Genomic DNA, 13,431 nt, shown 5'->3' with positions numbered 1-13,431 from the left:
AATTATTGCTAAAACTGTGCTAAAATCTTATTATTTTAACAATAGGAGCTGTTACTAAAATATTGCTATGATTTCTATTTTAGTAATAGAAACTATGCCAAGATATTGCTAAGATATTGCTATGTTAGCAATAGAAATTATTGTTAAAACAGTGCTAAGATATTACTATTTTTATAATAGAAATTATTGCTAAAACTGTGCTAAAATCTTATTATTTTAACAATAGGAGCTGTTACTAAAATATTTCTATGATTTCTATTTTAGTAAAAGAAACTATTGCCAAAATATTGCTAAGATATTGCTATGTTAGCAATAGAAATTATTGCTAAAACAGTGCTAAGATATTACTATTTTTATAATAGAAATTATTGCTAAAACAGTGCTAAAATCTTATTATTTTAACAATAAGAACTGTTACTAAAATATTTCTATGATTTCTATTTTAGTAATAGAAACTATTGCCAAAATATTGCTATGTTATCAACAGAAATTATTGCTAAAATATTGCTATGTTAGCAATAGAAATTATTCGCATGTATTGAGGTGTACACAGAACCCACAATTAATTCACCAAAATTACGATACGCAATTTCGGCTGAAAGAATATTTTTCCCAAGACGAAGTTGGTCTCACGCGTTATCACTGAATCGAAGTATTATGATAGATCGATACAGGGAAATGCTGGAGAACTTTTTCTTTTTACCACAACTGGAAGAAAATCAACGCTATTGGTTTCAACAAAAATGGTACCACTGCCTACATTTCTAAAGCCATAATTGATTTTTTAACGACACATTTCCCAAATCGATTAATCTCTTTTTATTTCTTAAGAAATGAGGAATTAAGAAATAAGAAATAAAAAGAGATTAATCGATTAAAAAGAAATGAAAAGAAATTAAGAAATTAAGAAATTAAGAAACTAAGAAATAAGAAATGAATTTATTTAGTTCCTTATTTTCTTAATTTCTTATTTCTTAATTTCTTAATTTCTTAATTTCTTAATTTCTTAATTTCTTAATTTCTTAATTTCTTAATTTCTTTTCATTTCTTATTTCTCAATATTAATTTATATTAATTTCTTTGGAATTATCTGAAAGAAGAGGCCTATGTAAATAAGCCATAATTCTTGAAACAACTTTAAGAGAATATTAAGCTAGAGATTTTGGGAATATCTCAAGAAACTTTCATCATATGTTAGACAATATTTTTAGTAAATAATTTAAAAAAAGCTTCAACAAATACACTTTGTATTGTGAGCTTCAAAATCTAAATTTACTTAATTTTTTAATGTACTTCTTTCAATTTAAAATTGTAAAAGTACTCTTGTGCCACTCAGTGTGGCCTTAAAGGTTTCAAAACCCTGTATTATTGCAAAAACTATTGTAATACAGTTGTTGCACACTGTATAAGCAAGAACAAATATTTAAAAGGTAAGTTTGTTGAAAATTGACGATTGATTTGCGATATTACGACTTCTGTTCCATTTTGTTTCAAATGTAGGTAATAAAAACCAAATCAAAACTCACCTTTTACAGCTCCTCGCCGCATCATCGTCGTCTGCAGACACACCTGGATCCTGAAAAATAAATAATTCTAGTCAATAAAAGAAATCACCCCTTCATTATAATGTTTTTTTACAATTTCTTACAATTTCTCTCTTTCTTTACGATTTCAATAAATTTCTTTCTTTGCAATTTGTTAAAATTTCTCTCTTTCTTTACAATTTCAACAAATTTCTTTCTTTACATTTTCTTAAAATTTTCTTCTTTATAATTTCAACAAATTTCTTTCTTTACAATTTCTTAAAATTTTTCTCTTTCTTTACAATTTCAACAAATTTCTTTCTTTACAATTTCTTTACAATTTCAAAAATTCCTTTCTTTACAATTTTAATTTTAGATAAGTTTACTGAATTCACACTCTATAAAACGCTAGCAGACTTTCAAAGAGTGCATTTGGTTCAAGAATGTCTTGAAACGAGTATTGTTACTGCATAACAGAAAACAAGAAAAAAGTATCTTAAAATTAGCACATTTCACTTGAATAGTTTTTTTAAATAGACTTTGGCAATAATAATACCCATAGAGTTTTTACTTTCATTATTATTTAGATGAGAACAATTGAAAAGAAAGATGGACACTGATAATACCAAGATTTTAGATAGAAACGCATAGAAAATAGTAAAAGTAGCTACTATTAAATGGAGAAGAAGAAAATCTGAATAATGTTATTAGAATAAGCAAAATTAATCTATTCATTATTATATCCGCTTGAATATTGTACAGAAATATTGAATATTGTACAGATCTGATATCAATTTTCTTTTCTCAGTGACCGCTAGTCCCATCGCTAGGACTTAAATCACCTTCAGAATTATTTTCAAAACATTCACTGCGTTATTGAAACTCGCATTACAATCAAATTTCCTTATTCATTTATTGGGCTCAATGTATTTAAAATTGATCGATGCATCACTGAATATGTTAATTACACCATTGACAATGATTAACTGATAAAGCAATTTCATACATTTCATACATTTCAGAGAAAGCGTGTTTTGATATTATCCGTCTTGTTGCTTCCAATGTGACGTACGACCATAGTCACAAACTATTATTGCCATATTAGAGATGATTTAAGACCATTAAAAAATTAACGCATTCATTGCCAGGAAAATTTAGAGCATTTTACCCTAAACGCCAAGATTTTATTGAATTAGCAACTAAGTTCCTGCTGTTCTTTTAATTTTTAACGTTCTACATGTAATTAAATGTTTTTCGCATAACATTTACGAATAGACTTAACTACATAACAAAGGAAAACAACGAGTCATATATTTTAACAACTGTTCATATAGAAATAAAAGTATTAGCGCATTTAGAAAATTTGTTTTCTTCTATAGATGTAGTTAAATTTGTATAATATTGGTACACGTTCGATTAATTCTTGAGAGACCCTGTTCAATAGTATTCATTTGCTTATTTCTCAACGAACTATTTTTAAAGTAGTAAAAATATCACAAATTGCTTTCGACAGTCAAATTGCCAAAGTATATGCATACATACATCAATTATATTTTTGATATTGATTTTGATTTATTAGTACTAGATTGATGCAAAAAGAATATCAGTTTTTATATTGTCAAACTTTGTCTTTGAAATTTTAAATAATTTTCAGCGAACTATTTTTAAAGTGTTCAAAGTATCGCAAATTGTTTACAACAGTCAAATTTACCAAATTATATGCGTGCATACATTAATTATATTTTTGATATTGATTTTGATTTATTAGTATTAGATTGATGCAAAAAGAATATCAGTTTTTATATTGTGGAACTTTGTTTTTGAAATTTAAATAAATTTTATAATAAATATTATTAATATATATATGTCATTTTAGAGCTTAGAATCTGCTCTTTATTTTGATTACAAATATTATATGACCAATCTTAACATCCGTGCCAAGCCATTTTTGCCCAATTCGTTGTACAAGCCATTTAATGTTTTGACTATGATTGATATATTATTACAGAATATTTTATTACATCATTAATCGACACGTATTTAGTTCATTTAAAAAAGTCAAACATTATATGTAACTGTTAATTATTTCATAGATAACAATTAAACAAATTTGTCATAAAATGCAAGCTTTTAGCATATTAAATTAATATGTCTGTGTGTATCATTTATGGTAGGCTTTATGGTATTCATTTATGGTAGTTTGAACAATTATCAAATTGAACGTGACCATAAATGGTACAAGTAACACGATATGTGTTAATTATAGCTATATTTTGATTCTTACAGCAATGCTAGATTAAAAGCAATTAAGCACTTATCAAAGCCAAAAATGCACCAAAAGAAGATCACTGTAATTGTTTAATGGTCTGCAGTTGGTCTTATTTATTGTAGTTTCCTGAATCAAGACAAAACCATTACATCTGAGAAGTTTTGTCAATAATTAAACGAAGTGCACCAAAAACTTTAATGCATGCATTGCTTGAGCTCAGCATCGGTCAACAGAAAATGTCCAATTTTTCATTATAACAACGCTCAACCAATTTCTTCGATAATAAAGCAACAAAATTTATTGATAAATTTTCAATAATAAGTTTCAATAATAAAACGATAAAAGCTGTGCTTGAATTGGACTACGAAACTCTTCGACTATACACCACATCAACTCAATCTCTTGCCCATCGATTATCGCTTTTTCAAGCATCTCGATAACTTCTAGAGTGAAAAATGCTTCAAAAACCAAAACAATGCCTTCGACTCTTTCATCGTCTCCAGAATTCTGGAACTTTACTCTAGCAACATAAATAAATTGGTATCCTATTGACAATGAAAATATTAATTCTATTGATTTATGTTAGGAACCAAATACAAAAATTAATTTCCTATTCTTGAGTAAAAAAAGATAGTGTTTCTTTCCACATATATATTTCTAAGATTTATTTATATAAAAAGCAATAGAGTCTCACACAAGAAATGCTTGAAGAACCAAAACGATGCTTTCGACTTTTTTGCTGCCTCCAAAATTCCAGAATTTTGCACTTAATGGCATAGATAAACTTGTATCTTATTGACAATGAAAATATTGATTTTATTGGTTTTCATTGGAAACCAGATACAAAGATTAATTTCTTATCCTTGAGTAAGAATAGATGATGTTTATTTATTTATATATTTCTAAGATTTGTTTATATAAAAAGCGATAGAATCTTGCATGAGAAATGCTTGAAGAACCAAGACAATGCCTTCGACTTTTTCACCGCCTCCAGAATTCTCGAACTTTACTCTACCAGCATAAATAAATTTGTATCTTATCGATAATGTTGTGTACTAATTCTGTTGGTTTTCATTAGAAACCAAATACAAAAATTAATCTCTTATCTTCGAGTGACAAAAGATTGCGTTTCTTTTCACACATATATTTCTAAGATCTGTTTATATAAAAAGCAATAAAGTCTTGCATGTGCACACGATTAGTAATCGATGCTTTAGGTCATCCACTTTATATGTTTTAATGTTACAAGGCAAAGAAACAAAGAATACAGTAAAATATAAATCGATATTAGTTATTTCTAAAACCCATTTCTAACATACTCTAGTGGTTCTTATTTCGATTAATAAAATTTCTTAGAAAGAAAGTTGTGGTCTTTTAAAATTGACATTCCTTTTGCATCAACTTAATAGAATTAATGACAGCAAATTACAATAATTTTACTCTCAAATAAGCAGATGTGCGATCTTATTGATGAAAGCATCGAATACAATATAACTTTACTATTTTGATTAATAAAATTTTTTAGAAAAAAGTTATGGTCACTTAAAATTGACATTCCTTTTGCTTCAACTTAATAGAATTAATGACAGCAAATTACAATAATTTCACTCTCAAATAAGCAGATGTGCGATCTTATTGATGAAAGCATCGAATACAATATAATTTTACTATTTCGATTAATAAAATTTCTTAGAAAAAAAGTTGTGGTCATTTAAAATTGACATAATAGAATTAATGACAACAAATTACAATAATTTCACTCTCAAATAAGCAGATGTGCGATCTTATCAATGAAACCATAGAATAGAACATAACTTTACTTCATAACATAAAATTCTACCAAACTTATTTAAAAACTTATATTCTCCTGCAGTTAAGTAACTAAAGAAACCTTGTTTAATTTAACAATCGTTTTACATAGAAGAATAACTAAATTGATTTCATAATACAGAAATACTCTTTGACATAACTATAATCGCAGAAAAAATAGAAAAACCGCAAGTACATTGAAAAGAAAATTCCATCGACTCAGCCGCACGAATAAAAAAACTTGAAGAAAGTACTTCATCCAGCAGTTACTCAACGAGTGTCGAAACACATCAGATAACAACTCCAAAGACACAGTCCATGTTCCACGTGAATTATCATTCTCCGCACACCGCGTACTCAGCGTATCTCCCTGAAATTCTCAATCCAAGTTCAACATCGTGCTTCACCACGAGCTTCTAAATGCGATCATACCTTTGTTTTGATGCAGAAACAGTGGACGAACAATTTATTGTTTTCCTTTGTCATGCGAGCGGTTGAGATATATATAGACGTTCAAATTACAGACCTAGTGATTACAAAGAAGGTGAGAATTATCGAGATATTGGGTGCTCGTTTCGTTTTGTACGATTAAGAGTCGATTGGAAGCGTGAGAACGATTTTGTTGGTCGAACGATCGTTGTTGGTGAAGATCTTACCGAGTTCTGCGGGGAATTGGAGACACTTGGGGACCGCTGCACAGTGACCAACGCCATGATAAGAGTCCCCCACGTAGCTGAGACGTCGTCGATAACATTCACTGTCACTATGCACACGCGTGGAAACGATCAAATCGTTTGAACCGAATAAAAACAATCATTTCTCGCGCACTTTTAACAGCATTGCACTCGCGACGGCCATGTTTGATACAGTTGGACGTAACGGGCGGTCTGCGCATGCGCGCGGACACAGCGTGCGCAGCCCCACGGTTTTACTTATTATTCGATGACGTCACGATCGACGAGATTAGTTGTTTCGTTATTAACGTCCAAGTGGACGAAGGAAATTTGCGAGACGCGTGTCACAGAATTAATGTGACAACAGAGGTTTTTAAATTTATGTTGGGTTTTATTTTTAATTGATATCTTCTAATTCTTCATTTCAATATTTATTAGATTTTATTAATAAATTTAATTATTTATTATTTCTTAAGTTTTATTATATTTAATAATTCTTAAATCTCATTATCCATTAATTCTTCATTCTTAAATTTTATCATTTATTAATTCTTAATTCTTAAATTTCATTATCTATTAATTCTTAATTCTTAAATTTCATTACCTATTAATTCTTAATTCTTAATTCTAAAATTTCATTATTTATTAATTCTTAATTCTTAAATTTAATCATTTATTAATCCTTAAATTTAATCATTTATTAATTCTTAATCCTTAATTCTTAAATTTAATCATTTATTAATTCTTATTTCTTGATTCTCAAATTTAATCATTTCTTAATTCTTAATTCTTGATTCTCAAATTTAGTCATTTCTTAATTCTTAATTTTTAATTCTCAAATTTAATCATTTCCTAATTCTTAATCCTTAATTCTTAAATTTAATTATTTATTAATTCTTAGTCCTCAATTCTTAAATTTAATTATTTATTAATTTTTAATTCTTATAAATTTTATATTTACGTAATTTTAATTCAATTTCAGTGGAGGCTCGAGTGTTGGCACTGTGTAACCGCAGCACCCCTTATTTCCATTTACTGTATTTAAAACTAAGTATATTTTGCTTATTAAGTTTTTTTTTATCGAATAATAAAAAGAATTGTAACGTTTCAGAGATTTAGAAAGCAGTGATTATCTGATGGAATAAAATATTATTAGTACTGTTTTTTGTTTCTACTGTTGAAAGATGATGTAGTAAATAGTTCTCGAACAAATTCGAACTCTTTCTCATTTAGAATGATACTTGATATTAATATATTTAGTCACTTTATCTTTAATTCTTTCTTTGTACTTGTACAATATTTAATTCTGAAGCTTAATGTCAGTAGCCATCCCCAAATTTACGAAAAAGATAGAAAAATCGTTGCGTAAAACTTTTTCATTTAGAGTAATTGTAATTTTTAGAAATCCAGCGTGTAAATTTTTCATCTGTATTATTTTGCATTTCTCTTGATAAAATGAAGATTTGTTTGCTAATTATTTAAACAATATCGAGAGTACTACGCTACGTTTAATTTAAATATCAATTCTTTCAAGAAACGATGGTTCTTTACAGTGGAAGCTCGCGTGTAGGCACTGTGGTGCCGCAGCACCCCCTATTTCCACGTGAAACTAATAAAACGAGTCCCTTTTTCTTTCGTTGTGCCTTTAAACTTGTGCAATATATGAGCTGTTGTTTTTGACGGTGATGCAAGTCAATTTTTTTCTTCTTTTGAGACAATTAAAGGTTTGAGTTTGAATGAATTTAAAAATATTGAAAAATGTTCATCAATTCGGTGGATATTTTTAATACTATGAATCTGTTGAAGAAGAAAACGTTCTTTTTAGCTACAAATGGATTTATACCACTCTCAATGATAATAAATTATAAAATAATCAAAACAGAAGCAAATTTAAGTCCATATTTTTATAGAACTTGACAAATATTGGCAAAAGTTTATTTTTAACACTATGAACCTATTAAATTATATTATACAATGATAATTAATAAAAGTGTTAACGAAGAAAACGATATTCTTAGCTGCAAGTTAATTTATACCACATTTAATGATAATAAATTATAAAATAATGAAAACAGAAGCAAATTTAAGTCCATATTTTTATAGAACTTGAAAAATATTAAGAAAGTTCATTTTTAACATTATAAACCTGTTCAATGTTATTATACAATATTAATTAATAAAATAGTAAAAGAAGAAAAGGGTTTTTGTAGCTAAAAAATGAACTTGTACCACCTTCAATGCTAATAAATTATAAACAATCAAAGTAGGAACAAATTTAAGTTCATATTTTTAGAGAAATTGAAAAATATTAGCTGAAATTCATTTTTACACTATTAAACCCGTTACATTTTATTATGCAATGATAATTAGTAAAAGTGTTGAAGAAGAAAACGATCTTTGTAGTTAGAAATGGACTTATACCACTTTCAATAATAAATAATGAAAGCAGAAGCAAATTTATGTCCATATTTTTAGAGAAGTGGAAAAATATTGACAAAAGTTCATTTTTAATATTATAAACTTGTTTAATTTTATTATGCAATGATAATAAAAGTGTTAAAGAAGAAAATGGTTTTTTTAGCTACAAATGGAATTAAGCCACTCTCAATAAATTATTTTACTATGTACCCCCTGTATAATATTTAATGAGTTATAAATAATCAAAACAGGAGCAAATATAAGTGAATATTTTTGACAAATTTGGCTTTTCTGAAATGGATTTTTTCATATAAAAAATAATAATTGAAATGAAGATATTATTTAAAATTGTAATTTTGAAATGCAAAATTGTTCATCCAAAGCCTAGTTCTTAAATCTCCAACTTGAACATTTTCAAAAATTCACCTTTGAGAGTTCATGTTCTGAGAATTCGAGCTCTGAGATCTGAAGCTCTAAACTTCGAAGCTTTGAGAGCTGAAGCCCTGAATTTTGAAGCTTTGAGAATCAAAGTTCTGAGTTTTGGAGTTTTGAGAGTTGGAATTCTGAGTTTTGAAGCTTTGAGAGTTTAAGTTCTGGAGTTTTGAAGCTTTGAGAGTTGAAGTTCTGAGTTTTGCAGCTTTGAGAGTTGAAGTTCTCAGAGTTTAAGCTCTAAACTTTGAGGCTTTGAGACTTGAAGCTTTGAGAGTTCAAGCTCTAAGGTTTGAAGCTCTAAACTTCGAAGCTTTGGGATTTAAAGTTCTAAATTTTGAAGCTTTGAGAGTTCAAGCTCTGAGATCTGAAGCTCTGAACTTTGAAGCTTTGAGAGTTGAAGTTTTGAGCTTTGAAGCTTTGACAGTTGAATTTCTGCAGTTTTGAAGCTTTGAGACTTGAAATTTTGAGCTTTGAAGCTTTGAGAGTTGAAGCTCTGAACTTTGAGACTTTGAGATTTGAAGCTCTGAACATTGAAGCTTTGAAAGTGTAAAATCTAAGCTTTGAAGCTTTGAGACTTAAAGTTGTATGTTGTACTTAATATAAACTGAATTTTCACAGTACACTAATTTTAATCTTTCTTCTGATAAAAATGAATTATTTTTGTTTTATAAATATATAACATAGAAAATATTTGCAGTTTCTTCATTTCACACGATCTTTAATAATTCTCGAACATATGGACCGTTTATTTTGAAAGTGGTGCAAGTCCATTTTCTTTTGTTTCGAAAAAATTGAATGTTAGCAGATCTAACAATTAAAAAATATAGGCTAATTATGCGAAGTCTGAGAATGTTTGTATTAATTTTTCAATATGTAATTTGATTGTATAAATTTCTTTTACGCGAATTTAACTAAAATAATTGACAATTTCCAGGCTGCAAATGGACCCGCACCACTTTCATAATTAGTCAATTGTAAATATCATTTAATTTCAATTTTCAAATAACAAATATCACTTAAAATGTATCTCATATTAATCCAATTTTGTTTATAAATAATAACAAGAAATAAAATAGGATTCGTATTTTTTATTACGAACGTTAATTATATTTATATATTGTTAAACTTGACACAAGATATTGGTATTATTAATTATTTATGCTGTTCGTGTGGCGGTGTTTTGAAATATTCATGATGCACAGAAGGTATATAAGGTAATAGCTGCTGCATATCCTTAATTTTTCGAATTTAATAAGCTTGGCATCGTGAAACAATATTTAAATTGAACTGGCATTTGTTAAGATATTAAATATAAGACATTCTTCAAGATATTTAACTTAAATTCAAGCCTTAAATTAAATATCTTACCTTGAAGATTGGACTTATTTAAGTGAAATATCTTAAAGACTGAACTTACATCAGTTAATGATTGAACTTAAAGATTGAATCTACTTATGTTAATGACTGAATTTAAAGATTGAATTTACTTCTGTTTAGTGTCTTAACTTAAAGATTGAACTTACTTAAATCAAATATCTTAGCTCAAAGATTGAACTTAAGTAAAAAAACCTACCATAAAATAATCGAACAACATTTGAATTGAACAAAGCATTGGCATTTTTTAAGATATTAAATACTAACTAGTTGTAAACAAAGAGTTTACACTAAATTAAGCATAAATTACGTGATATCTCATTTTTTTAAAAAAGGACTTACACCACTTTCAAAATAAACGGTCCATATAGGATCTGGAATCATTTCTAACAAGGTTTTAGGACTATTTGAAACAAAATTTTAGAATTGTTTAGAACAAAATTTTTGGATTATTTCTAGCGAAATTTTAGAATTATTTTCAATAAGGTTTTAGGATTACCCTAAACGAAATTTTAGAATTATTTTTAGTAATGATTTAGAGTTATTTATAACAAAGCTTTGGGATTTTTTATAGCGAAATTTTAGAATTATTTCTAACAATGTTTTAAGATCCTTTATAGTAAAGTTTTAGAATCCTTTATACTAAAGTTCTAGAGTTATTTCTAACAAACTATTAGGATTATTTCTAGCGAAGTTTCAGAATTATTTCTAACAAAGTTTTAAAATTATTTCCAACAGAAGTTTTAGTGTTATTTCTAGCAAAGTTTTAGAATCATTTATAGTAAAGTTTTAGGATCTTTTATAATAATGTTATACTGTTATTTAGAGCAAAGTTTGATGATTATTTGGAGAAAAGTTTTCTGATTAATTCTAGCAAAATTTTAGAATTATTTCTAACAAAGATCTGGAATTATTCATAACAAGGTTTTAGGACTATTTAGAGCAAAGTTTAAGGATTAATTGTAGCAATATTTTAAAATGATTTCTAGCAAATTTATTAATATCAAAAACTGTATACCATTCGAGGAAGGTTTTTTTAGTTGAGAAATTTACTAGTCGAGGAATTCTTTTTTTATTAAAAAATTGGTGCCACGTACGATTCTATGTAAACGAGTTTATCTGGTAGACATATTTCTCAATTGTTATATCTGATATTAGATCTCTTGAAATTGAATCATTTTCAAACAGTGTGTATAATATCGAATATTTTTCCATTGAAAAATATCTATTTAACAGACTAATTTGCATCCAAACGTGTACCATGTATTGTTGTACTCTTAAAATCTTAGAATTGTTATAAACAAAAAGTTTACACTAAATTAAGCATAAATTACGTCATATCTCAGTTTTTTTAAAAAGGACTTACACCACTTTCAAAATAAACGGTCCACATCCCAAAATTTACCACATGTCGCATATATCTTTTGTAAAAAAAGAATTTTTTGAAAAAAACACATTTTATTATTAAATAAAAAATATAAGTCCATTTCTAGTTGCAAAGATCTTTTCCATCTTTAACACTTTTATTAATTATTATCGCGTAATAAAATTTAACGAGAGGTATACGAATTAAAATAACTCTTGTACGGGTAGAAATAAAATATTTTTAATATACAAAGGCTGAGTGAAACAAATTGAAAAAATTAGTTTTCTTTTTTCTTCATACTTTCACTAATTATTATTGCATAATAAAATGTAACAGGTTTATAGCGTCGAAAATGAACTTTTGCCAATATTTATCAACTTTTATAAAAATATGGACTTAAATTTGCTCTTGGTTTCATTATTTATTATTAAAAGTTGTATAACTCCATTTGTAGCTACAAAGATCCTTTTCTTCTTCACCACTTTCACTAATTATCATTACAGAATAAAATTTAACAAATTCATAGCGTTAAAAATGAACTTTTGTCACTATTTTTTAACTTCTATAAAAATATGGACTTAAATTTGCTTCTGTTTTGATTGTTTAAAGTTTATTATTATTGAAAGTGGTTTAAGTCCATTTGTAGCGAAAAAAATCCTTTCCTTCCTTAAAACTTTTATTAATTATCAGTGTAGGATAAAATTTAACTAATTAAATTTTAACTATTTCAATTTAAAGACTTAAATTTGCTTCAGTTTTGATTGTTTAAAGTTTATTATTATTGAAAGTGGTTTAAGTCCATTTGTAGTTACAAAGGTCCTTTTCTTCTTTTACATTTTTACTAATTATCATTGCAGAATAAAATTTAACAAATTCATAGCGTTAAAAATGAACTTTTGTCACTATTTTTTAACTTCTATAAAAATATGGACTTAAATTCGCTTTAATTTTGACTGTTTAAAGTTTATTATTATTGAAAGTGGTTTAAGTCCATTTGTAGCGAAAAAAATCCTTTCCTTCCTTAAAACTTTTATTAATTATCAGTGTAGAATAAAGTTTAACTAATTAAATTTAAAATAATTCAATTTAAGGACTTAAATTTGCTTCAGTTTTGATTGTTTAAAGTTTATTATTATCGAAAGTGGTTTAATTCCATTTGCAGTTACAAAAGTCCTTTTCTTCTTTTACATTTGTACTAATTATCATTGCAGAATAAAATTTAACAAATTCATAGCGTTAAAAATGAACTTTTGTCACTATTTTTTAACTTCTATAAAAATATGGACTTAAATTCGCTTTAATTTTGACTGTTTAAAGTTTATTATTATTGAAAGTGGTTTAAGTCCATTTGTAGCGAAAAAAATCCTTTCCTTCCTTAAAACTTTTATTAATTATCAGTGTAGGATAAAATTTAACTAATTAAATTTTAACTATTTCAATTTAAGGACTTAAATTTGCTTCTGCTTTGATTGTTTAAAGTTTATTATTGTCGAAAGTGATTTAAGTCCATTTGTAGCGAAAAAAATCCTTTCCTTCCTTAAAACTTTTATTAATTATCAGTGTAAG

General features: G+C 26.9%; 1 protein-coding gene across 1 annotated transcript in view; it reads right to left on the bottom strand.

Annotated features, from left to right (window-relative positions):
• Positions 1-6,460, bottom strand: part of Ssh (Protein phosphatase Slingshot) — a 195,378-nt gene extending 188,918 nt beyond the window's left edge. The window contains exons 1-2 of the mRNA XM_076907397.1: positions 6,258-6,460; positions 1,527-1,576 (exon numbers count right to left, since the gene is read on the bottom strand). Of these exons, the coding sequence (XP_076763512.1) occupies positions 1,527-1,576; positions 6,258-6,314 (107 nt within the window). The 5' untranslated portion in view covers positions 6,315-6,460. The remainder of the gene's footprint in view (positions 1-1,526; positions 1,577-6,257) is intronic.
• Between the last annotated feature and the right edge of the window lie 6,971 nt (positions 6,461-13,431).

This window comes from Xylocopa sonorina, chromosome 16 (genome assembly GCF_050948175.1).
Source record: "Xylocopa sonorina isolate GNS202 chromosome 16, iyXylSono1_principal, whole genome shotgun sequence".
In the NCBI taxonomy this organism is placed as follows: domain Eukaryota; kingdom Metazoa; phylum Arthropoda; class Insecta; order Hymenoptera; family Apidae; genus Xylocopa; species Xylocopa sonorina.
Note: the sequence above shows the minus strand (reverse complement) of the source record. Positions and strands in the feature narration are given on the sequence as shown.